Source organism: Littorina saxatilis, linkage group LG11 (assembly GCF_037325665.1).
Source record: "Littorina saxatilis isolate snail1 linkage group LG11, US_GU_Lsax_2.0, whole genome shotgun sequence".
In the NCBI taxonomy this organism is placed as follows: Eukaryota; Metazoa; Mollusca; class Gastropoda; order Littorinimorpha; family Littorinidae; genus Littorina; species Littorina saxatilis.
In genome coordinates this window covers 28,721,817-28,749,281 of record NC_090255.1, presented here as the reverse complement: position 1 = coordinate 28,749,281, position 27,465 = coordinate 28,721,817, and the positions used below count along the sequence as shown (strand labels likewise).

General features: G+C 41.6%; 2 protein-coding genes and 1 long non-coding RNA gene across 3 annotated transcripts in view; 2 read left to right on the top strand and 1 right to left on the bottom strand.

Annotated features, from left to right (window-relative positions):
* The window catches only part of LOC138980204 (MFS-type transporter SLC18B1-like), a 31,003-nt gene extending 14,284 nt beyond the window's left edge, over positions 1–16,719 (top strand). Inside the window, exons 11-13 of the mRNA XM_070353043.1 lie at positions 5,583–5,657; positions 10,875–10,968; positions 16,500–16,719. Of these exons, the coding sequence (XP_070209144.1) occupies positions 5,583–5,657; positions 10,875–10,968; positions 16,500–16,679 (349 nt within the window). The 3' untranslated portion in view covers positions 16,680–16,719. The remainder of the gene's footprint in view (positions 1–5,582; positions 5,658–10,874; positions 10,969–16,499) is intronic.
* Positions 1–27,465, bottom strand: part of LOC138980206 (uncharacterized) — a 272,961-nt gene that overhangs the window by 173,590 nt on the left and 71,906 nt on the right. The window lies entirely within an intron of this gene.
* Positions 23,312–27,465, top strand: part of LOC138980193 (MFS-type transporter SLC18B1-like) — a 41,883-nt gene continuing 37,729 nt past the window's right edge. Inside the window, exons 1-3 of the mRNA XM_070353027.1 lie at positions 23,312–23,817; positions 25,685–26,213; positions 26,726–26,821. Of these exons, the coding sequence (XP_070209128.1) occupies positions 25,935–26,213; positions 26,726–26,821 (375 nt within the window). The 5' untranslated portion in view covers positions 23,312–23,817; positions 25,685–25,934. The remainder of the gene's footprint in view (positions 23,818–25,684; positions 26,214–26,725; positions 26,822–27,465) is intronic.

The following is a 27,465-nucleotide window of genomic DNA, read 5'->3' as shown; positions in this document are numbered from 1 at the left end:
GGTGTGTGAAACCAGGGACGATCGTTTATCTGTGGCTGTGGAAATGATGGCTGCTGCAATTAAGGAACTTCAAACCTCACAGAAATCTCTCTCCTCTCTCATTGACACAAGACTATTGGAGCTGGAGAACAAACTAACGAGTCGAGTGAGTCAAATCGCTGACCATTGTGACATTTTGCAGGCTGATGTGGATGCTATGTGTGAACAGTGTGACTCGGTCAAAGAAGATAACGCTGATCTCCGCTCTAGGTTGGAAATGGTGGAGGATAAGTGTGATACTGCTGACAACCAGAGCCGTCGAAATAACTTGTTGTTTTTTGGTATGGGCCCTGGGACTGGTGCGGAGCACTATGGCTGTGAGACAAAGGTACGTGACTTTATCAAACACGAACTGCAGATTAGTGATATGATTTTGATCGATCAAGCACGTCGGGTTGGTCACGCCATACTCGTCAGATTCCAGTCGTACAAACAGAGGGCAGAAGTTCTATGGAGGGCGAAATCAAGGAAAAAGAAATCCAGTGTTTACGTTCGTGAGGACTTTTCCCAGAATGTGCAGAATAAACGTAAACACCTTCAGTCCCTGCTGGGAACTCTCCGTGAAGATGGCAAGCAAGCATACATGAAGTTTGATAAAGTTGTGTGTGAAGGAACTGCGTACGTGTACAACACGCACAGCCAGACTATACAGCAACTCCCTCAGACAAAGAATAGCAGCTTTCAGGTCAACAGACCAGACCAGACGACGGGTAGTTCCAGAGACAACAGCGATGGCTACAACGACAGGGACAGCCCGAGGGACAGACGAGACGCAGTGCATGCAGCCCGCGACCTGGCCAGCCACAATCGACGTCACGGTACCGCCTCAGGTGCCAGTCACAGTTCCAGCGCCGCTCCACGTTCCGGTGCCTGGTCCAGCTCTAACTTCAGTTCCAGCTCCCGTGCCGACACCGATGCTTCAGTCGGTCACGGTGCCTGTTCCTCTTCCAGTTCCAGCATCTCCTCTGGTGGCGGTTCCAGCGAGCGTGCCAGTCACCATGCCAACCCTGATGGATTAGCCGGGGAGAGCGCAGCGCTCCCTGGTTCTCGTGATCGTGAAACACGGTCACATGCAGCGTCCAGAGGGACGGGCAGAGGTAGGGGTCGACCTACTGTTTCGTGGAGATAGGGATACGGCCGGCCCCAACCTTTAGTTTCTGCACAGTGTTTTAATGGACAGACAACTGACGACAGGAATGTGCACATGAGTGGTAAATGTATTAACGCTAGACGTGAGAGCAAAGACAACACAAGGGGGACAAACACTGATACAAGTATGAGTTCAAAATCAGACGAGTACAAGGGAAGGTTTCATGATCAGCGTTCCCGTCAAGCTGGTGATACATTTAGTGTAGGTAAAGCAGTGTCTTTTTTGGTGTGGAACGTGGGAGGTCTTGCCTCTCAGCTTGGTGATACAGATTTTTCTGCCTATGTTGGAAAATTTGATATTGTATGTTTTATTGAGACGTTTATTGATGACTCCTTTGATCTGTCCCTACACTTTAAAAATTACGTAAAATTTATGTCTCCAGCTATCAAGCTCTCACATCAGGGTCGCAAGTCAGGGGGTATTGTCGTGATGTGTAAGAAAAACATAGCAAAGCACGTTGAATTGGTTGACTCCTCACATGATCATATGCTAGTCTTGAAACTGTCAAAACATGTGTGTGGTGGTGATCGAGATATTGTGTTCGTGCCAGTGTATGTGCCACCATGTGGAAGCCCTTATTACCAAAAGACAGACTCCTCGTGCCATCTAAATGAAGTGGAGCTATGTTTAAGTGATGTTTTAGAAATGACAAGTGATTGCCACACGCTCTTGTGCGGTGATTTTAATTCTAGAACATTAGACTACCAGGTAGATACGCAGAACATTTTTGACCTCCTTGATCAAGACTCGCAAGGTCATGACCATGACACGATTTCACATGGTAGAATGACTGAAGACTATACACTAAATGGGTTTGGTACAAAGCTTATCGATCTATGTGTATGCTTTGATCTCAAAATCTTGAATGGTGTTTGCAATGCGGACAACTCGTGCAAGTTTACTTATATCTCCCATAGTGGTAACAGTGTGGTGGATTATTGTTTAGCCTCTGTTGACCTAGCCAATAACATTCACGATTTAACCATTGGCGACAGAATTGAATCAATGCATATGCCTGTGACCTTTGCGCTTGGGTTGAAAGGGAATCAGCGCCAGCCCCCTAAACAAGCACGTGTCTCAAAAGTTGTGTGGAACGATGCAAAAAAGAATGATTTTATTGAAAGTGTTAAATCAGACGATTTTAAAGCTAAGTTAAAGGAAGCGTGCGACATCATCAGCGCAGACATGGACGAGGGGCTGGAGATTTTTAACAAAGCAATGTTACAGTCGGCAAGGTGCATGACCAAAAAAGTCGGAGGTGACGATGAAGGTAGAAGTGCGTCCTCATGGTTTGATGTTGAATGTTTGGAAAAGAAGCGATCTGCGAGACGGTTGCTGAGAAGTTACCAAAGAATTAAAACAGAAGATAAAGAAGAAAAAGAGATAGCAAAGCAAAAGTACGCTGAAGTCAGGAAGGAGTATAAAGACCTTCTTCGAACAAAGCGAACAGAGTACAGGTTAAAACAAGTTCATAACTTAGTGCTCTCTGCTGATAAACCAACGGAATTTTGGAAGGAAATAAGGAAATGTAATAGAAAAGAGGTGCACTCCAACTCCGTACCAAAAGAGGCATGGTACGAACATTTTAAGGATGTTTTAAATACCGATACAGTTGAAGGTGAACCCGAAGACGATCAGTTGCCTGATACAGGTATCAGTGACGAAATTCTTGACAGTGAAATAACTGAAATTGAAATTAGTAAAGCAATCAGAAATTTGAAAAATGGTAAAGCGGCAGGGTTTGATGGTGTGTTGAATGAAATGTTGAAAGTGTCTGAAAGTCTTATTTTACCCTTTTTAGTTAAATTGTTCAACAACATTCTCGAGAAGGGGGTGTACCCAAGAGAGTGGTCCAAGGCCATTATTGTGCCGTTACATAAAAAAGGAGACTGTGATAACCCTGATAATTACAGAGGAATTTCCCTCACCAGTACGATGAGCAAAATTTTTATGTCTGTTCTGAACGACCGCCTGTCTGTGTGGTCAGAAAATAATAACATTTTAGATGAAAGCCAGGCTGGCTTCCGGAGGAATTACTCAACTATTGATCATGTGTTTACCCTTTACGCTTGCGTCCAGAAACAATTTTCACAAAAGGCCAAACTGTATGTAGCCTACATAGATTTTTGTAAGGCTTACGATAGCATTAAGCGCCCCGTGCTCTGGTCAGTGCTTTTTCGATTAGGGATACAAGGCAAAATATTTAAGGTGTTAAAGAGCATGTATGAAAACGTGAAAGCATGCGTGCGGTGCGGAAACGAATACACTGATTTCTTTGAATGTATGCAAGGCCTTAAGCAAGGTTGTGTAGCCTCACCGACAATTTTCTCGTTTCTGATCAACGAACTGGCTCAGGATGTCATACAACGAGGCAGACATGGGATACGTTTATCTCCGTCTGAGTTAGAACTGTTTGTAATGCTTTTTGCTGACGACATTGCGCTGTTATCCAGCACTGTAGTAGGCCTACAAAACCAGCTTAATGTCCTGCGCTGCTCTGCAGAAAAACTGTGTCTGAACGTGAACTTGACAAAGACTAAGGTCATGGTTTTTAGAAAGGGCGGGCACATTGCACAGAAAGAGAAGTGGTTCTACGGAATGGATCGTCTTGAGATTGTGAACTCGTTTAAATATCTCGGTGTAACCCTTTCCACCCAACTGAGCTGGAACATTGCAGTAGAAACAAAGACAACCATGGCGAAAAAGGGAGTGATCGAAATCGTTAGATTACTGAACAGACTTGGCTGCCATTCGGCAAAGGTGTTTTTCAAACTGTTTGACGCACGGATCGCTCCTATGCTCTTGTATGGTTCAGAGCTATGGGGATATGGAAAGTATGACTCTGTGGAAAGGGTCCACCTGTTTGCGTGTAAAAAGTTTCTGAAAGTGACAATTCGAACTCCAAACAACATTGTGTATGGTGAATTGGGAAGACATCCGCTGTATATTAACTCTGCAGTCAGATGTGTGAAATACTGGTTTACACTGCTGAAGCAACCTGATTCAAGATATTCCAAGATTGCATATAAAGCTTTATGTAATTTGGCATCGAAGGGCCACACAAATTGGGTCTCACATGTGCAGAGTCTTTTATGTTGTAATGGTTTTGCTGCTGTGTGGATGTACGGAACGGTTGGGAATGAGAAGTGTTTCTTACAAGAGTTTAAAAGACGTTTACAAGACTGTTTTTGTCAAGAATGGTTCTCCTTTTTAGAATGCAGTGAACGTTTTGACATTTATAATTGTTACAAAACATGCTTGGAAAAAGAGAAATACATTGAATTAATCGAAGATATTAAGTACAGAGTTGCTCTTACTCGTTTCCGCGCAGGAGTATCCGAAATCAACGCTCACAAGTTTCGGTACGCACCAAACCAAACGACAAGAAACTGTCCTCTCTGTACAGCTGATAGAGAAGATGAACACCATGTTGTATTTTTATGTCCTTTTTATCAAGACCTTCGAGCAAAGTATTTGAAAATCTCGAACTCTAAGACGCTGCAACAACAACTTGTTTATTTCTGTGGCAATAATGAGGAAAATGTGATGAACAGCTTCAGCAGATTTGTGTTCTTCATGCTACAGAAGAGACGAACCCTTATAAATGAGGTTCAGTGATATGTCATCAGGGTTTTAATGTATTTGTTGAATTTTATGCGTGACTATAATTTATAACTGTGCAGATACTATTGCTGTTATTTTAACCACTATTGTAAGGGGCTGTGGCCTTAGACAATTAAAGATTTGTTCTTGTTCTTGTTCTTGTTCTTGTTCTCTCTCTGTCTCTGTCTCTCTCTCTCTCTCTGTCTCTGTCTCTCTCTTTTTTCTCTCTCTCTCCCTGTCTCTCTCTTCTCTTTCTCTCTCTCTCTCTCTCTCTCTCTCTCTCTCTCTCTCTCTCTCTCTCTCTCTCTCTCTCTCTCTCTCTCTCTCTCTCTTTAAAATCACATTTCAGACATGCCACAAAAAGATATGGGTCCCAGAACCTGATTCCCCCCATCCCTCGTCTAGACTTGTATAGGTCAAGTTTAGCCTTCTCAGGAGCGTCTCTATGGAATTCCATACCCCTACCCCTCCGAAATGCCTCTTCTGTGAAAACGTTTAGGCGCCAGTTTCATTCCCGCTTAATGGGTAAATAGAACACTTTTCATGTCTGATATTTTAGTGCTTTTTACATTTAGTCAAGTTATGTTTGTATTTTGATTTGTTCTTTATGTGTATGTATTGATAACGTGTGATAGTGTGTGTGTATGTGTGGTGTGTGTGGTGTGTGTGTGTGGGGTGTGTGTGTGTGTGTGTGTGTAACATTCCAATAAATAGCATTGCAAAGGCAGTGATTTAAATGCGCACACTAAACTGTTCACTGTTTTCAGTTTGTGTGTGTTCATGTGTTTAGACGCTTGGGCTTCCACGACGGCCTTGACCTAGATGGTCTAGTTTCCGGACTACTCACTTCTTCGCTCCATTTTGGGTAAGCGGTAATACGATCTCATAAGCAGTAAGCAAGAAGGAGAGAGAGAGAGAGAGAGAGAGAGAGAGAGAGAGAGAGAGAGAGAGAGAGAGAGAGTCTGGAGTCTGGATGGTTTATAGAGAGAGAGAGAGAGAGAGAGTCTAGAGTCTGGATGGTTTATTGATTAGGCCTTGGGCCCATTTCAATTCGGGGTGTACAAAGTTTCAATATTCATGCTTCATGAAAAATAATCATAGTAATATTAATCATAATAAAAATCATCATCATCGTAATGACAGTCGACATGGCGACAGTGGAAACAGGCATTTACAACAGCAAAACGTTTGAAAAAGGACAGTAATGCATCAGCACAAACCGGCACGGTTGGCCTAGTGGTAAGGCGTCCGCCCCGTGATCGGGAGGTCGTGGGTTCGAACCCGGCCGTGTCAAACCTAAGACTTTAAAATTGGCAATCTAGTGGCTGCTCCGCCTGGCGTCTGGCATTATGGGGTTAGTGCTAGGACTGGTTGGTCCGGTGTGAGAATAATGTGACTGGGTGAGACATGAAGCCTGTGCTGCGACTTCTGTCTTGTGTGTGGCGCACGTTATATGTCAAAGCAGCACCGCCCTGATATGGCCCTTCGTGGTCGGCTGGGCGTTAAGCAAACAAACAAACAAGCATCAGCACAAAATCCAGTCTCTGTCGCACTTCCCTCATGTCTCTCTGTCATCCTTCCGTCCATCCATCCATCCATCCATCCATCCAGCCAACCATCCATCCATCCATCCTTCTATCCATCTCATGTCCCTCTGTCCTCCATCCATCTAATCATCCGTCTGTCTGTCCAACCATACATCCGTCATCCATCTATTCATCCCTCCATCTATCCCTTCACATGCCCTTTCACACGCAAATCTGCAAGCAGTTATATGCATAATCGTTGCATCCCTGATACATAGCATCACATTAACGTTTTCAAAAAACAAAACATTATTACTATTTGTTTAAGCAATCGACAAAAACAACAAAAATAGCATACACATAAAACAAGATCGTGCAATATCTCATATTCACTGTACCCACTCACTGCGTATTTTAAACGCGTTCATGATGAAGGTTGCAAGTCTAAGTAATATTGATCTGTTTGGTGTCGCTAGAAGTAGCGCCAGTTTAAAGCTTGATGGACGGTTGTAATATTTTGCAGGTATGTAGTACTCACGAATACCAGCATATTTTGGACATTTCAAAACAAAATGAATTTCATCTTCGGTCTCGTTTGCGCAGAATGGACACAAGTAATCTACAGCTGTTGACGACCGAATGTGTCGTAATCGATGCACTTTGAGTGGCGAGACACCAAGTCTTAACCTAATCAGGCAGTTTCTTGCTTTGACGTGCTTCAGGTCATTTAAGTATGAAGACATAGATAAGGCTGACTTGAAAGTGCTATAGAAAAGGAATCGTTCTTTACTTTGTACGGTTTCTATCCACTCTTGCTTGTATAATGTGACTAGTCTGTTCTTGAATTCCGTTATGAACGCATTTTCATTTCCAACGCCTTGTTGAATCCAAACTTGGTCAAAGCCGTATTTGTATAGCACATAGCAAACTGATGACGCCCATGTTCTTTTATTTTGTTCGTGTAAATAAAGCAGCATTTTATAAGCTTTCTGTGGCAATCGATGACTAGGCATTTTCAGGATGCGCAACCAAAATCGTATGGACTTGACAAACGTGTTGACAAATAACGGGTGTCTGCCAGTTTCTCCATACACAAGTGTGTTTGGTGTTTTCATGCTTGTGTTCAGAAACCTCTTAAGGGCAAACAGATGCACCTTTTCAATAGGTGAATGGTCTGCATCAAGGCCCCAGACTTCTGCCGCATAATTGAGCATGGGCTGGATCTGGGAGTCGAATAGTTTATAGAATATGTTTGGTGATCTTTCTCCTAGAGTCCACAGTACCTTAAAAATACCAATCACACCCTTTCTTGCACGCAGCGCTAAATCGTTCAGCGTGTGAGAAAATGTCAACCTTGTAGAAAAGTAAATTCCTAAGTATTTATACATGTTCACAGTTTCCATTACGTTATTGCCATACATCCATTTTTCAATAGCTGCAATGTGGCCTCCATTTCTGAAGATAACTATGTTAGATTTTTCTAAATTAACAGCCAAGCCAAGATTACAAGCAGTTCGATATAGCACGTTTATCTGGTAAGCAAGAAGGAGAGAGAGAGAGAGAGAGAGAGAGAGAGAGAGAGAGAGAGAGAGAGAGAGAGAGAGAGAGAGAGAGAGAGAGAGAGAGAGAGAGAGAATGAATGTGTGTGTAAATCGCTGTTTGTCTGTCGCTTTGTTTTTGCGTGCTTGCGTACGTGTGCGCGCGCGCGTGTGTGTGTGTGTGTGTGTGTGTGCGCGCACACGTGTGTGCGTGTGTATAATTATGTATATCTGTCCGTCTGCCTGTCTGTCTTTGTTTACATACTCCTGAAAGAGTTTAAAATATAAATATTTATATAATATCGTATTTGTATATAATATCGGCCTACAAATACTACGGTAACAAGTGCGCTTTGTAGGGGAAGGTTGCCTAATATGGACCGGCTCCAACTATGATATGAACCACCTCCTGTTCTGACAAACTAACGGTGCTAGAGCGCTCAAAATAATTGAATTCATTGTATTTACTGTCAAAACTGTTGTAGAAACACAAACTACAAAACCGTTAGGCTTTTTATCTTTTTACAGTCAGTCAAGTTTTGACTAAATGTTATAACGTAGAGGGGGGAATCGAGACGACGGTGTGGTGTATGTGTGTGTGTCTGTCTGTCTGTGCGTGTGTGTGTGTGTGTAGAGCGATTCAGACTAAACTACTGGACCAATCTTTATGAAATTTTACATGAGAGTTCCTGGGAATGATATCCCCGGACTTTTTTTAAATTTTTTCGATAAATGTCTTTGATGACGTCATATCCGGCTTTTTGTAAAAGTTGAGGCGGCACTGTCACACCCTCATTTTTCAATCAAATTGATTGAAATTTTGGCCAAGCAATCTTCGACGAAGGCCGGACTTCGGTATTGCATTTCAGATTGGTGGCTTAAAAATTAATTAATGACTTTGGTCATTAAAAATCTGAAAATTGTAAAAAAAAACCTTGTTTTTATAAAACGATCCAAATTTACGTTCATCTTACTTTTCATTATTTTCTGATTCCAAAAACATAAATATGTTATATTTGTGTAACCGAGTGCCGAAACACAACGATCACCTCGGGAAGCGAAGTGCAATCAAACAGGATTGAAAATATCAAGGCTAATTTCTTAGCCCTATAAAAACTGTTATGCAAACCCGAAGGTTTCCATGAACATACAGACAATCGGAAACTACCAGACCCCATCACAAACAGATTTCTACAAACCACGGGTGTTGACTTAAAGGCCAACAACTCGGGTGCAGAGTCTGCTGTGAAAGGAGCGGTAGCCTCCCCTGTCACAATCGCCCCCGTTTGAAATGAACTTCGTCCCGAAGTTCCGAACCGGGGGGACCACTGTCCATCCCAAGTTCGCAGAATGGGAACAGCACGAACATGTTCAGTGGTCATATTATGCCATTACCTGAACATATCATGCCGAGTCCCATCCTGCTCGCAGCGCCAGATGTAACCGAGTGCCGAAACACTACGATCACCTCGGGAAGCGAAGTGCAATCAAACAGGATTGAAAATATTAGGGCTAAAGAAATTAGCCCTATAAAAACTGTTATACAAACCCGAAGGTTTCCATGAACATACAGACAATCGGAAACTACCAGACCCCATCACAAACAGATTTCCACAATCCACGGGTGTTGACTTAAAGACCAACAACTCGGGTGCAGAGTCTGCTGTGAAAGGAGCGGTAGCCTCCCCTGTCACAATTGGATTAAAAACAAGCTCTGAAAATTATAAATATAAAAAATAATTATGATTAAAATTAAATTTCCGAAATCGTTTTAAAAACTATTTCATCTTATTACTTGTCGGTTCCGGATTCAAAAAACATATAGATATGATATGTTTGTATTAAAAACACGCTCAGAAAGTTAAAAAGAAGAGAGGTACAGTAAAGCGTGCTATGAAGCACAGCGCAACCGCTACCGCGCCAAACAGGCTCGTCACTTTCACAGCCTTTTGCACAAGCGGCGGACTACGTTCAATTTCATTCTGTGAGTTCCACAGCTTGACTAAATGTAGCAATTTCGCCTTACGCGACTTGTTTTTCTTTCTTTTTTTTTCTCTCTTGAATGTAGTCGATTTTAAAGGTTACTTCCCTTAGTCTCGGTATGGTTCGCAAAATGTGCCAAAAGTTGGGATTTCTTTTAGAATTGAAACGTTTTAGGGTCGGCGGGAGAAAATAGGATCGGTCGGGTTACCCTAAACCAACATATATTTATATTTTTAGCGTAATTGTTGCTTTATGCTTGATATTAATTGGGCGAAGACGACTTGAGGAAGCTTTGGCACTGGATTTCGCGGTACTGTCTTCGCGAAGTCATCGTTAGGCTCAATTAAGGCCAGCCTTGAGACAGAAAGGGTAATCACCCGATTTTAATTTTCTTCTTCTTCTTTGTTCATGGGCTTAGACTCCCACGTTCACTCATGCTTTTAGCACGAGTGGATTTTTACGTGTATGACCGATTTTACCCCGCCATTCAGGCAGCATTTCGGGGGAGGCATGTTGGGTATTTTCGTATTTCTATAACCCACCGAACTCTGACATGGATTACAGGATCTTTTCCGTGCGCACTTGGTCTTGTGCTTGCGTGTATACACGAAGGGGGTTAAGTCACTAGCAGGTCTGCACATCAGTTGACCTGGGAGATCGGACAATTCTCCACTCTTAACCCACCAGGCGGCAGCGACCGTGATTCGAACTCACGACCTCCCGATTAGGAGGCCGACGTCTTACCACCACGCCACTGCGCCCGTCATCCCGATTCTAATTAATACTGCATAGTGTTCTGGCCAAGAAGTTGAATCACAAATTCTCGACGTTACTGCCCATTGCTTGAGAAAGACGCTTTAAGTATACCTCGAAGAGCGTAACTCTAATTCCGTTTTTTTACCCCTTTTTATGTTTCCGTTGTTTGTATATTTCTCCTTTTTTTCGTCTTTTTTTCGTCAGTATAAATTGGTCACAGATATGATTTAGAATATACTAGTCACTGCTTTAAAAGTGCACTCTGACTTTATCTTGCAGAATCTTTTTGGGACCGACGATCGGAAGTCCAGTCATGCAGGAGTTTGGCTTTGAATGGTCAGCAAGTCTAAACGCTGCCTTCTGTCTCTTTGCAGTGAGTGTGCCGGACACTTGTTTTCTCTGTGATCGGGTGGAGTGGAAGGGGGAAATAGGCCAGGAAGCATAAATGAGACGCCAAGACAGAGGTTGCGATAACGTGACTTTTAATTAACGTACACTAGAAAGCACATCTGAAAGCAGTGTCTGATGACACATGAACAGAAAAGAAAACATAATATAAGTACATGATATAACAAGTAGAAACGCACCATTCGTACCAATGCATCCTAACCATACATACATTCCACAATAAACCTACTATATCAAGTGAATACCTAGTGATCGCGAGACAGAGTATGCAGCGTGACGGTTCGCCGGCTTAGAGCACGTGTTGAACATTTTCATCGACCAGATTGTGCCCGGGGTCCACCTGAATATGCCCACCAAATTTGATGCAGATCCGTCGAGAACTTTTGGCAGTGCATCGCGAACAGACAGACACACAGATACACACACAGACAGTAGTCGTACCTACCATCTACTGTAGAGCTTCTGGGTAGACGACATGTCTGGTCTGCCTGTTTGGTGAGGGATAGTATTAGTGGCAATATTTTGAAGATGGGAGGGATTTTGTACACGAATTGCAATACTTAGATGTATTACCTGTGCAGAAAAGCGCTGGTTAGATTCGTTTTCGTTGTGTGGCGGAAGTGAAAGAAGTGAAGAAGTAGAGCCGAAAAAAAAAAGTGTTTAGTTTCGTAATTCGTATCGCCAGAGCGGCTCGTCTTTAGGCGTCGGGTAAGTAGCTTGCAGGTGGAGAAATGTTTGTTCATGGGGGATTTCTGTGACGTATGTACAGGAAGTCGCCGTTGGTCTCGGCAAAGAAACTATACTGTTCAAAAAAAGAAACGCATTGGGTGCCGAGGCTGTCAAGTCAGTAGGGGGTGTGACTGCCTTGAGCAGCAACAACTGCCCGGCACCTTCTGGGCATGGACTGGATCAGATGCCGGATATCTTGCTGTGGGATGGTGTCCCACTCCTCCTGAAGTGCCTGCAATAGATCGCGGTGATTTGCCGGCGCTTCTTCTCGCCTGCGCACACGTCTGTCCAATTCATCCCAGAGGTGTTCTATCGGGTTCATGTCTGGCGACATGGATGGCCAGGGAAGCACCTGGACATGGTGGTCGGTGAGGAACTGGGTGGTGAGTCGTGCTGTGTGCGGGCGAGCGTTGTCCTGCTGGAATATGGCATCCTGGTCAGCCAGAAGAGGAAGGGCGTGTGGGCGCAGAATTTCCTCCACGTATCGCTGGGCAGTTATGCGCCCTTGGACGTGCACCAGGGTGCTCCTTCCAGCGGTATTGATCGCCCCCCACACCATGACGCCTCCACCACCATGAACGGGTGCCTCATCCACACAGTTGGGCGCGTAACGTTCGTTTACTCTCCGGTAGACCCTCCTCCGACCATCATGTCGCTGGAGCAGGAAGTAGGACTCGTCGCTGAACCACACGTGTCTCCAGTGATTCCGGACGGTCCAGCGAAGGTGCTGGTTGCCCCACTGCACTCGGTTCTGGCGATGGCGGCGGGTGAGGACAGCTCCTCTGTGAGGTCTGCGAGCTCTCAAACCAGCTTCATGCAGGCGGTTCCGCACGGTCTGGTCCGATAATCGGTGTGGCCCGGGGAGAGCCTGGACAGAAGATGAGGCCGACAGGAAACGATTCCGCAGGTGGCGGAGCTGTATGAAGCGGTCGTGAGCAGCAGTTGTCGCCCTTGGTCTTCCCGCTCGTGGCAAGTCAGCAACGGAGCCAGTGGCTTGAAACCTGACCCACAGTCTACTGATGGTGCTCTGGGACACGTGGAAGTGCCTGGCGATTGCACTTTGACTTTGGCCTGCTTGTAAACGACCCAATGCAATTTGGCGGTCTTCTCTGCTCAATCGGGCCATCTTTCGTCGCTGAATTGTCGTCTGATTTCTTTGTGGCGAACAATCCGCTTTTATGGGTTTTGGAAGACATGGTGAGAGCTCAATATTCCCCGAGTTTCACGAGATTACACTGAAGCATGACGAGTGGTCATGCCAAATGAGCAATTTTGACATTGTAGCCACTGATAACGCATGCGTCACGTGCAGAGCTCACTTGTGGCAATGGACGAAAGGTCGACGACCAGATAAACATTTTCTGCAGTTTGGTGGATATCCTTGTAGCCATATAACTAAATTAACCAAATATTACAAGCTATGCGTTTCTTTTTTTGAACAGTATACAATGCAGTGTGTGGTCTCGGTGAGACTGAAAGACAGAGAGCGACAGATACACACAGTGATTCAAGGCTCACAACTCTAGTAAAGTTGTCTTGTTTACTATTGTTTATTATGAACGTTTTAATGTTTTATTTTACTCTAATAATTTTTTTAATTGTGTAAAATAAATAAATAATTTAAAAAAAAATTTTTTTTTAATCCAAGTGATCCGGGTGGAAAGCGATTCGTCTATGGACAAAGTGATCCGGGTTCGATTCCCGGCATGGGCGGTCTATTTTTTTTTTCTAATTCTTGTTTACTATTGTTTATTATGAACGTTTTAATGTTTTATTTTACTCTAATAATTTTTTTAATTGTGTAAAATAAATATATATATATATTTTTTATATCCACGTGCACAAGACAAAAACTTTCATACTGGGGGAGCGAGCCAGTCTGAAGAGTACTCGGGTCCAGCGCCAACGTTTTTTATAAGAACTTGGAGTGATTGCGAATTTGCGCGTTTCTCGTGAGTGCTTTCGAAGTTTTGTAATTTGATTTTCCCCAGCGAGTGTTCTTTGGAGGGCAGTAGACTGTGATTGCTGGTGCATGTTTTTATTTTTGTTTTTCGTTCTTTGTTTCTGTTTGTAGTCTGTGGTCAAATACCTCACAATGTGCTCAAACAAATCACAGGCACAGGAAATGAACAAGAAGAAGTGTGTCACAAGAATTTGAATTCTAACAAAAACATGTGTATGAGTTCATAGACTACCACTGTCGAACCCTTCACTGTACAATGTAAATGAGTACAAAATATAGTCGTCAGTTTGGGAGACATTGTAGAGCACAGGTGAACTTTATTACAAACGGACAACACAAAAAGTACTTTCTTTTCAAACTTGAAAGTTTGTTGTCTATTTTTACCAGGGTCTTTCAAACAAACAATAACATGTGTATTTTTTTATGTGAAAAAATTCATCTATTTTAACATTTTTGTACTAAAAAATATTCATACGCAAAATGTTAGCAGATGTTGTCTCCCTTCCTTCGAAACCGAAACCGAAACCGTCTGTAACGCTTACAGGGCCTCATAGATATCAGAGTCAACTCTCTCTCCACCCCTCCCCCCCCCCCCGCCCCCGACACCTCCACGCATTCAGCGTAACGGCTTGTACGGCGTGTTACTTCAACATAATATGATAATAATAATAATAATAATAATAATAATAATAATAACTTCGATCAACAAGTATTTTTTGGAAAAAAATTAACCTTAACAAGGCCTCAACACAACAGCGCTTCCTGGAATTCCTTTAAACAGTATTTTATTCGTAAACAGACACATGATAATATAACAACATCATTAAGAAGGAGCACAACAAGTTTAAAACTTATGGTAAGTGCTCACATAAACATTCCTGAAATTTCATGGCGGATTATGATCAATGCGACACATTTTTTGAAAAAAGAGATGAGACAACAAAAAAAATATATATATAAAAAAAAATTAAAAATTTTTTTTTAAAAAAGGAAAGAAAAGAAAAGGAGAGTGTCAATACCGAAAACGAAAACAAATACAAAACGAGAACGAAAGACAACAAAATATCCTGGAATTGCATGGCTGTTACCGGGAAATGTACTGGGTCAAAGGTTCGCCTGACTCGAAAATTTACTGGGGAAAAGACAGTGACTGCAAAAAATCGTGTACTTCATGATTGGTACAATGGCCAACACAAATGTTGTCGGATCAAGTCTACTTCCATTCTTTAGATGGTATATGTTTTTTCACAGAAATAGTCTTTTACATTGACTACTGCCCTCCCTGGAAACCTGGCCACATCCTGAACAAAGTCAGCCAGAGCTTCGTTTAAGTGTGACAATGGGTCATATATTGGTGCTACATTACTAGCATTCAAATGTGTATTCATGGCAACAGCATTTTGCCATTTACAACAGTTTCACTAACACTGTATTCTTTCTTGCTTTATTATTTTGTGACTCAGTGATAATTTTAAATAAAGTTATTTGCATCATACACTTTGATTTCATTCATTTCTATTTATAACTACTTTTACTACTTTCCCTTCTACACTGTGACATGCCACTGTATGACGCTCATTCAGACCAAAAACAATACCATTCCTACCTGTTGCAACGTCTATCGCTCGCTCTGTCTTTTGGTTCCTTGGTTGATCGATCGGTTTCTTGGTGGAAAACATATTGCTGTCACCAATACCAGTATTATTGCATCACTTCCATAAAGGTAGAGTAGCCTTCTTCCTGTCTGTTAAGCCAATAGGTCTTATTCATTATTGAGCTCTTATTCATTATTGCATTACTTTCACAACAATCTTCTTCCTTGATATTGCGATAGTTGTTATCTCCCATTTATGTACAAACGCCGAAAAGACAATTTAACAGGACACATCAACACTATTATTTTGTTTACCTGTACCAACAGGTGTACAACTTCCTGTTTCTTTGATATTGTCAATGTTTCGGCCCGTGTTGATCCTGGGATCAACTGAATTTCTTGTAGTAGCTTTGCTTTGGGTCACTTTGCCAAAGATGTTTCGGTTAGCTAAACCTCACTCACTTCGGTGATGACTGGTCCTAGACTTTCGATGTCGTTCTTCTACACTTGGCCAAAATATTATTGTGACAAATTACGCACTCAAAGTACAGCATTCATTCCCGTGTCATGTCATTCAAACTGTCAATGCCAGTTAAGGCCGTTCACTTGAACTTCTACCGCAACACGGTGGCCTAGTGGTAAGGCGTCCGCCCAGTGAGCGGGAGGTCGTGGGTTCGAACCCCGGCCGGGTCATACCTAAGACTTTAAAATTGGCAATCTAGTGGCTGCTCCGCCTGGCGTCTGGCATTATGGGGTTAGTGCTAGGACTGGTTGGTCCGGTGTCAGAATAATGTGACTGGGTGAGACATGAAGCCTGTGCTGCGACTTCTGTCTTGTGTGTGGCGAACGTTATATGTCAAAGCAGCACCGCCCTGATATGGCCCTTCATGGTCGGCTGGGCGTTAAGCAAACAAACAAACAAACAAACTTGAACTTCTGGATCAGCTTTCGGATTAAAGATTTTTTTTACAGGGATTTACAGCTAGGGAACCCAAGTTTAGTTAGAGGGCGACGGATTGACCTAATGTTTTGATATCGCTTTGCGCGACTTGTTTGATGATTGATTTGGAACGTAAGCAATCCATCGAGTTTCTAATTCAAACATTTTACAATTACTTCTTACGCGTTCTGCTAAGATAAAGTTGGCATTGATATGTACTTCACAATATTTTAAATGTATATCTATTTCTTCTTTTTTTCTTTTTTTCAGGCAAGTTTACTCATTGTCTACATCATCGTGGAGAAGACGTGCTTACATTATGACGACGATAAGAAGACAAGTGACGTCAAAACAGAAACAACCTTCCTGATCGATGCTCCGAATGGAAAAGATTTTACTACTGACACATCCCCCTTGCCGCAGAATGAAAAAGCCGAGCAAGAGTTTTGAAGTGTTGTTGTTGTTGTTGTTGTTGTTGTTGTTGTTGTTGCTGTTGAGAAAAGCAATTGGACAGTGAACTCGAAACAACAATCTATTGAAATGAGTGCGTGCGCCTGTGTGTGTGTGTGTGTGTGTGTGTGTGTGTGTGTGTGTGTGTGTGTGTGTGTGTGTGTGTGCGTGAGTACGAGCGCGTGTGTGTGTTCGTTGTTGGAATAACTTTGTTGCATTATATGCAATTTCTATTATTGAAACACATTTTGTTTGTCTTCAAATGTTGCAAAATGTCAGTGTAAAACAAACCTGCCAAAAAGTGTGTGTCGTTGCAAGATCCCTGTGTATAGACTATAGTGTGTGTGTGTGTGTGTGTGTGTGTGTGTGTGTGTGTGTGTGTGTGTGTGAAATGTTAGATCTATATTCAACGTCAATGGAACAAACTTTGTGTGTGTGTTTTTCGTGTAAACGAAAGTGTACACAATACGCATAACTATAACAACACTTTTTGTGGTTTTTTAAAAACAGCGAGAGGAACAATCAGGGAAGAACAACCGAAACACACACACACACACATACCAGCATAGTGTTTGTATAACACAATATTTATCTCCTGAAAATGGACACATATGTACACCTCATATCCTTTGGAATAGTCTCAAGGGACAAATTGTGGCATTTACACTGCAGGCATACATACATACATACATACATACATGCAAACTTGCATATATACATGCATTCACCAATGTTTAGTCAAATCTTGACTTAATGAAAGAGTGCAGTGCGTTCAGTTTCCTTTTGTAAGGTACACAGATGTGCATTCAAACGAGCACTTAAATCGCACCTCTTCAAGAAATACAACCCCTGATTTTGTTTTCTCAGTCCATCAGTAGGCTACATGTAGTGTATTTGTTGTTTTAGTGATAATGTGAAATGTATATAAACATCTAGGGCTGTTTTCAGTTTTGTTGATAGCATGTTCTGTTTGATTAAGGGTATTCAGCTGGTATTTCCTTGTTTTCACTACCTATTTTATTCATGTTTTTATTACTTACTTAGTGGAAGAATCTTTTGTATGTATGTTTGATGGTGTATGTTTTTAATTAAGCGTTGCTGACTATGAATGTAGATGTAAATGCTTGTATAACTGTGTTTTAATTTTAAATGTGTCAAGCGCAAAGAGCATAATTCTAAAGTTATGATGTTGCGCTATATAAATGCTCATTTATCATTATTATTATTATTATTATTACAGATGAACAAACTGTATTAATTAACTTGACGCGACATGTGTTGCTTCGCATGCATTTAGATGTTTCTGTTTTCTGGCTGGGGAAATATTGTTATAAGGCACACACTGATGTTATCAGTAACATTGAGAAGTATAATAATATGCACCCAAACTTCACCATAGCTAAGCCAATGTTTAGCTTATCATACTTCACGCAGAAGAAGACTATCGTTTATCAATCTGTACATGTACATGTTACCAGGAAACGAAGATTCATGACACGCGGCTTGCGTGCATTTGTAAATGAAATTATAAGCTGATTGTGTCGACAAACAACAAGCCTTGCAGCGAAGTCCTTTATTATGAGTCAAATTACTGGGGGAATATGGAATGATCTCTGATGGAAATCGGCGAGTTACAGACATTTAAGGCCAATTATGATAAAAAGTAAAAGGATTTTATGTCTTTTGATAACAATCCTAAAGCGTGTTTTTGTTAGTGCGGTTGTTTGTCTGTTTCTTTTGTTTGTAGATTTGCCTGTTTTATGTTACTTCTGTAGAATACATTTTCACTCATCATACTGCAATAGCCACTCATTTCCCCATTGTTTGCTCTAAACAACTTGCTTGTACAAACAAACAAAGGAAGAAGTGTCTTCACAGTGGACAGAATACCGCACTCAATTCTAAAAATCGATAACACAAGAGCAAAGCTCGATCCCCTAATAGAAATCGTCAAAAACTAGTACAAGCTAAATGTAATGAGCAAGTTGTGTATATCCCTGAGTAAAACAATTAATGTTTGATCCATAGCACTTTATTTTTCTCAGCTATATCCCGCACGGCAATAATATTAACATTTGACACACATTCTATTACGGAGGAAATTAAGGGGCTTATTGTCCGTCATTGCCTATAATGGACATGAATTGGTTTATACGATAGAGAGAGAAAAAAAAGGTGGGTACGGGGGCTGGTCAAAAGCGTGAGGATGACGGGAGGGGGGTGATGAGATATTTAAGAGGATCTGTTAAGATTGAATAAAGTCGAGTACTTTGTATCACCTTAGTATAGGTGGGATCCACATACGTATTCTGGGGTGATGGGACGATAAAAACGAGTGTTTATTTAATCCAATTGATGTTTAAAAGTTATAAAGATTCAGAAACGTTGGTTGATACTTTGTTGAATGCATTCAACCAGAAAAGACACGAAACGCATTTGAATCTATTTTATGCGCGCATGCGTGTGTAGGGTATGTGTAAAAGGGCAATTGTGTTTTTCAGTCTTGTTTTGTGCCTGTTATTTCGTCCCCCAAAACTCATTTCTGTCTTTCTATGCCTATGCTGTGAGACATAATCGCAGTTGTCTTCCTCTCGGACGCCCTTTCAGTCCTTCAGGCCCTAGAGAACGACAAACTCCCACAGCTGGCCAACGCATTACAGATGGTCAGACAAACCAGAAGAGTTGTCCTCCAGTGGATACCAGCACACTGTGGGATACCAGGAAATGAAAGGGCAGATGAGCTGGCAAAAGAAGGAGCCGTGGAAGACCAACCTGAAAACAGTGTCAGCTTTAGTGAGCAGAAGACAATCATCAAGGCATTGATGAGGCCAAGGACAAACAGAGATGACTACCACACAATGTCCAGAGAGCAGCAAGTCAACCTCATCAGGCTGCGTACTGGCCACAACAGGCTCAATGCTCATATGAACCGAAAGTTCAAGCTGGCACCATCACCAACCTGTGCCTGCGGTCAAGAGGACCAAACAGCGGAACACATCTTACAGCGATGTCCCTTACTAGATGAGGAACGAAAAGAAGTGTGGCCGTCACCAACTCCCTTGCAAACCAAACTATACGGCAGTCGACAGGAGTTGGAGAAAACGACAACATTTATCACCAGTGCTGGACTGATTGTGTAACCTCTGCGAACGCCAAGAAGAAGAAGAAGAGACATAATCGCTATTACGAGTTAGTCGTATGACAGAGAGTTTTCTTGCACACTCGACTGCTGCTGTCTCACTTCGGCTACGCCGTCGTGAGACATCTACAGTCTCGTGTGCAAGAAAACTATCTGTCACACGACTAACTCGTAATAGCGGGTAATGTTGTATTTGGATTAAAAACAAGCTCTGAAAATTTAAAATATAAAAATTATGGTCAAAATTAAATTTTCGAAATCAATTTAAAAACACTTTCATCTTATTTCTTGTCGGTTCCTGATTCCAAAAACATATAGATATGATATGTTTGGATTAAAAACACGCTCAGAAAGTTAAAACGAAGAGAGGTACAGAAAAGCGTGCTATCCTTCTCAGCGCAACTACCGGTACTACCCCGCTCTTCTTGTCAATTTCACTGCCTTTGCCACGAGCGGTGGACTGACGATGCTACGAGTATACGGTCTTGCTAAAAAAATTGCATTGCGTTCAGTTTCATTCTGTGAGTTCGACAGCTTGACTAAATGTTGTATTTTCGCCTTGTTTTGACTAAATGTTTTAACGTAGAGGGGGGAATCGAGACGAGAGTGTGAGAATATAAATGTCCTGTGACGCCAATGTAGGTCATTTTTACATTTAGTCAAGTTTTGACTAAATGTTTTAACGTAGAGGGGGCAATCAAGACGATGGTGTGGTGTATGTGTGTTTGTCTGTCTGTGCGTGTGTGTGTGTAGAGCGATTCAGACTAAACTACTGGACCAATCTTTATGAAATTTTACATGAAAGTTACTGGGAATGATATCCCCGGTTATTTTTTTTCATTTTTTCGATAAATGTCTTTGATGACGTCATATCCGGCTTTTTGTAAAAGTTGAGGCGGCACTGTCATACCCTCATTTTTCAATCAAATTGATTGAAATTTTGGCCAAGCAATCTTCGACGAAGGCCGGACTTCCGTATTGCATTTAAGCTTGGTGGCTTAAAAATTAATTGATGACTTTGGTCATTAAAAATCTAAAAATTGTAAAAAAAATAAAATAAATAAAACGATTCAAATTTACATTCATCTTATTCTTCGTCATTTCCTGATTCCAAAAACATATAAATATGTTATATTTGGATTAAAGTCAAGCTCTGAAAATTAAAAATATAAAAATTATGATCAAAATTAAATTTTCCAAATCAATTTAAAAACACTTTCATCTTATTCCTTGTCGGTTCCTGATTCGAAAAACATATAGATGTGATATGTTTGGATTAAAAACACGCTCAGAAAGTTAAAACGAAGAGAGGTACAGAAAAGCGTGTTTTTCTTCTCAGCGCAACTACTGCCCCGCTCTTCTTATCAATTTCACTGCCTTTGCCACGAGCGGTGGACTGACGATGCTACGAGTATACGGTCTTGCTGAAAAATTGCATTGCGTTCATTTTCATTTTGTGAGTTCGACAGCTTGACTAAATGTTGTATTTTCGCCTTACGCAACTTGTTGTTAATTAATATCTCAAGCTGGGATGCAAAACAGAGATAATGTTTTGTTTAAACAATTATTTGCCAATCTTGCTTGTGTGTTTGTCACGCTATGGTGGGGATGAGCACAGACAAAACAACACGACACTCGAAAAAGCATCGGAAGTATCGATGTTACACTCCTTAAACAGCAGCTGTGGCCTTATAGAGTATTCTAGAACTAAAATTAAAGTGTTAGGGAACAGATGTTTTGAGAATTCACTTCCCCCTTATTTGTCCAATTCCCTCAGTACCATCCCTTTCCTTCAGATCCTTGCCTAAAAAAACTCCTCCGCATCCCCTAAAAACCAGACACAAAAACCTTGGTGAAAGATCCTTAAAAGCCCGCTACTCACTACAGCCGAACCAAGCCGAACTAGGTCGGCGAACGTTCGGCGAACGTTACACCGTGCCCGGTTCTGTGTACTAACTAGCGGCGAAATGTATCGGCGATACCTGTCATATATGATCAATAAATATCACGTGAGAAGACTCTTGATCGTCATATATGATCAATAAATATCACGTGAGAAGACTCTTGATCGATTGACAGCGTGATAACCGTCAGTATTGTCACTCTTCAAGGATGAAGATACACAAATATTCAACCAATGAACAGTCAGTTCGCCGATGACGTGCCGAATGTTTGCAGGATTGTATCGGCGTACCGCGAAGGTTACAGCTGCAACCAAAAAATAGGGGAATTCCCTGATTTGATGACGTCACCGAACGTTCGCCGACATAGGTTCGGCGTGGTTCGGCTGTAGGTTCGGCGAACTTTGCACTACGTCATCAAATCAGGGGATTCCCCTATTTTGGGGTTGCAGCTGCAACGTTCAAGGTTCGCCGATTCCCTCCTGCAAACCTTGCAGCGCGTCACTGTAACCTAAGGCGTACTGACTTTTCATTGGTTGAATATGTGTGTATCTTCATCCTTGAAGAGTGACAATAATGGCGGCTATCATTTTGAGAAGATCACGAGTCTCCTCACGTGATATTTCTTGATCATGCGACCGGTGTCACCGAAACATTCGCCGCTAGTTAGTACACCGAACAAGGCACGGTGTAACATTCACCGAACGTTCGCCGAACCCAGTTCGCTTAATGGTTCGGCTGCGGTTAGTAGCGGGCTTAAGGCATCAGATTCCCACAGTGTGGAACCCACTTCCAAATTCTATCTGTGATTCCAGCGCGAGTTTGTGTGTGTGTGTGTGTGTGTGTGTGTGTGTGTGTGTGTGTGTGTCAGTGTGTGTGTCTGTGTGTGTGTCTGTGTGTGTGTCTGTGTCTGTGTCTGTGCGTGTGTGTGTGTGTAGAGCGATTCAGACCAAACTACTGGACCGATCTTTATGAAATTTGACATGAGAGTTCCTGGGAATGATATCCCCGGAATTTTTTTTTTCTTTTTTTCGATAAATACTTTTGATGACGTCATATCCGGCTTTTTGTAAAAGTTGAGGCGGCACTGTCACACTCTAAATAAGGACGGTACAACGTACACAATGGCCAGGGACGGTAACGGAGCAGCTGGTTTATAGAGAGTTGCTATTAGCACAACAAAGCAGAGTGTCAGCTAGGTGTTATTACCCTGGATTTAAACAGATAATCTATTGTGTTACATTTATGTCCATATATTTTCACAATTTACAGTTCATCTGTCTCATTGTGTTTAACAGAAAACATACTATATTAGTGCACTAAAGATCATTTTCATTTCCGAATGAAATAGTATTGTGCCCCATTTAGGGACATTTATACACACACACACAAAACGCTCAGTTTGAAAAGAGTCCTAAATTAGTAATTTAATGTCGTAAATTGATTAAAAAAGATGGAACACCCCCCCCCCCCCCCCCCCCAATATATCCATTTATTCTGTTGTATGTGCTCGTGGCGCTAATATTTTTGAGAAAAAAATTGTAAATAAAAGCGTGTCGCCTTTGTTAGATATTGTCAGTGCGACACGTCTGTTGATGAATATATATAGTAGAACACCTGTTATTTTCAACCGACAAATGTCGCTACCTTTTTTCTGATCTCTACCGACTCTATTCCCGTGGAGGCATGTTTTGTAACGCATTTCTGTTGATGTTTCTTGAAGAAGGTGTGGATTGTTTACGGCTTATGTAACATATCATGTAACTCTTGTGTGTGTTCCAGACACGCGCAAGACATATCCCAGTCAAACAATATCCCCTGTGCTTTGTGTTTGACGCCTGCAACATCTTCTGGGCCTTGACGTGTTGAAAACAGAGCTACATGTGAGGACGACAGTTCTAAAGCTTCGACGGTCACGACTTACTACTATTGAGTTTCTCCCAAAACTCACACACACACAAAGACAACTTCATTGGGGTGTCAAGCTTGAAGCCTAACGTCTTCTGACTCGTGTCAAGAAAACCATTGTCTCAACCTTTCTTAACGCACACGAAGAGGGAAGTTGAGACCAATAGGGCAGAACCTGTGTACATCCAAGGTAATTATTTCAAGCCATTGTCAGACAATGGTGGGCAATGGTTTTGGCTCATTCTGTTCTGAGATAGAACTGACCAATACAAGTCGAGCTGTAGACAATCATTTGAGCTAATGTTGTTCTAATATAATTTTGAACAGGACATTATGCAGTGAACCGGTAGGCAGTTATTTTGGCGAATTCTTAACCAAAACATGTGCAACGAACACACAGTCACACATGACAAAGAGTCGACCTAATTCTGTTTCAAGACAGTCTTAGCCAGTAATCACTCATCGTCACGCTCATAAGAAAAATACCTTTTTCAGTGTTGGGCATTTCTGTAGTGAAACTATAAGGGAAGCTATTGGAAGGGTATCTATCATGTGTTAGAGAGTACAAACTCTCAGACCATCGGAAACCATTGTCACGGTAACGTAAGCAAAAATGCCGATCTCGTTTCTTGAGTTAGGCACTTTTTACATTTAGTCAAGTTTTGACTAAATGTTTTAACATAGAGGGGGAATCGAGACGAGGGTCGTGGTGTATGTGTGTCTGTGTGTGTGTGTGTGTGTGTGCGTGTGTGTGTGTGTAGAGCGATTGAGAGTAAACTACTGGACCGATCTTTATGAAATTTGACATGAGAGCTCCTGGGTATGATATCCCCGGATATATATTTTTTTTTTCGATAAATGTCTTTGATGACGTCATATCCGGCTTTTTGTAAAAGTTGAGGCGGCACTGTCACACCCTCATTTTTCAATCAAATTGATTGAAAATTTGGCCAAGCAATCTTCGACAAAGGCCGGACTTCGGTATTGCATTTGAGCTTGGTGGCTTAAAAATTGATTTGACTTTGGTCATTAAAAATCTAAAAATTGTAATTAAAACTATATTTTTATAAAACGATCCAAATTTACGTTCATCTTATTCTTCATCATTTTCTGATTCCAAAAACATATAAATATGTTATATTCGGATTAAAAACAAGGTCTGAAAATTAAAAATATAAAAATTGTTATCAAAATCAAATTTCCGCAATCGATTTAAAAACAATTTCCTCTTATTCCTTGTCGGTTCTTGATTCCAAAAACATACAGATATGATATGTTTGGATTAAAAACACGCTCAGAAAGTTCAAACGAAGAGAGGTACAGAAAAGCGTGCTATGCAGCACAGCGAAACCACTACCGCGCTGAACAGGCTCGTCAGTTTCACTCCGTTTTGCACAAGCGGCAGACTACGGTCATTGTGAAAAAATGCAGTGCGTTCAGTTTCATTCTGTGAGTTCCACAGCTTGACTAAATGTAGTAATTTCGCCTTTCGCGACTTGTTCTTTTTGATACAGGAAGACTTGTTTTGAGAATGTGAAAGCATGCAAAAGCAGTTTTGCTGATTGAAAATGTTGCTGTCAGCCCTTTATCTCACGTTTATTCAGCTGTCACCGCTCGAGATAGGCATTTTGCAACTTATAACTAAAATGAGATAGGCAGACGTTTTTTGCGTTTTTCTCAAAACATCAAAAAATGACATAGGCAATTATCTTATGAGCGTGACGTCATTTCGTCTTATTCTGTTTTAAGACAAGTCTTTAGCAGTAAATGTGTAGTGAGCGGTAGACAGTAGTTGTGTCTTATTTGTTCTACAACAGTCTTACTAGTATATGTTTCAAGTACTTGTCCTACTCACAATAAAAGATCTCATTACTGTACTTCGACCGAGAAAACGGGCAGACATTAAGATAAAGGCATCGATATTTTTCACTGCTGACACTTTGGATGCATGCCTGCTTTCTTTGACCAAAACAACACGAATCTCAACAATTCTATGAGAAATCTAACACTTTAAGCTCTTTGGACCCTACTTTGTTTTTAAATTATTCATTTGTTAGGTGATACTCATATCAACGCTACCATCACCTGAGCAAAGAGACACTCTCAAGAACAACTCATATCAACGCTACCATCACCTGAGCCAAGAGACACTCTCAAGAACAACTCATATCAACGCTACCATCACCTGAGCAAAGAGACACTCTCAAGAACAACTCATATCAACGCTACCATCACCTGAGCCAAGAGACACTCTCAAGAACAAACAAACAAAAAACTGTACCCGCTGATCTACACAACGCAGCAACAATGGTAGCGGAGAATGAACGCCACCCCTTCCATCACACAGACGCCAGGACCGATGGGTCACCAGCCTGGAACGGCCGTGCAAACACAGGCGAAGATGACAAATCCTCAGATTACACCACTGTCCAGGAGAGTCCTGATGAAAAAGGCGATGGCACGAAGAAAAGTTTTTCTTTCTCTGCCATGTCATCGAGGAAAAAAGCGACCTTCCTGCTGCTTGCCTTTGCCAACTTTGCCGCCTGCACGTGTTTCTCGCTTTTGGCCCCGTTTTTCCCCGCTGAGGTCAGTGTGTGTGTGTGTGTGTCAGGGGTTATTAGCGTGTGTGTGTGTGTGTGTGGGTCAGGGGTTATTAGCGTGTGTGTGTGTGTGTGTGTGTGTGTGTGTGTGTGGGTCAGGGGATTTTAGCGTGTGTGTGTGTGTGTGTATGAATACCTCGCGAGAGTTGGTCAGACACCGAAAAGATCTATCACCAGCATACTGGCTACAATGAGTATTTTGTATACTCTGAAGCTGGAGGTGCTCAGGAAAATACAACTACCAAGCTTTTATAAAATATTGATTTGTTTAAGAAACACATTTCTAACAGGCTACTCTGTCAATCTGCAAAACAATAATGTACATCAAAATTAGCAGACAAGATGCTATACATTGTGTCAAAATGAAGGGATGGTCTTATCCTATGTAATAGTCTGTGCATATATCTGAAATTGTGAGTGGAACTTTTTCTACGGGAATGACTGTACCATGTTTAAAGACTAAAGTGCTCTTGTTGATTTGATATCTTTGTGTTTCAGGCTGCAGAAAAAGACATGCCTGCTTCGTTGATAGGCCTGGTATTCAGCTGTTTTGAATTGTGTATGTTCACAACGTCCCCCATCTTTGGAAATTATGTAAGTATTTAGTAAATCTTCCACAAAATACTCAGTGTGTAAGTTGTCTGTTTCAAGAATTGAGGATTCAGTTTTTGCTTATTTCAAATACACAAAATGTATGGAACTTGATTTTTAATGTATAGTCTTTAAATACAAATTATTGTTTCCTTTCGGCTCACGTAAGTGTAGCCTATGCGATGATAACTTTTGTCTGTCTGTGCGTGCGTGCGTGCGTGCGTGCGTGCGTGCGTGCGTGCGTGCGTATGCATGTATGTCTGTGGTAGAAACTTTAACATTTGACTGAACACCGAAATACTAATTTTACCTAGTTATTATTCAAGCAACAGCTTCAAAGTATTGAAGCAATGATTAACATTTCGTCGGCACGTATGTAGTTAAAGTGTGTATCCAAAGAAAACGGGTGGTTTTTTGTTTTGTTAGGGGTGGGGGGATAAAAACGGCTGACTGGTTTGTATCGTGTGTGGTATGTAGACCAAGTCAGGGGTCAAGGTTAGGTCAGATCGCGTGAAGGATTGTGGTACATGTATAGATACAGTTATCTGCAGAGCTGCAGTTCGCCGATTCGGAGAAGACGACTCATGATTTCACATTGGTCGGTTTCGTAGCTCCAGAAAAATAGATAAAGAAGATACCAAAGGAGA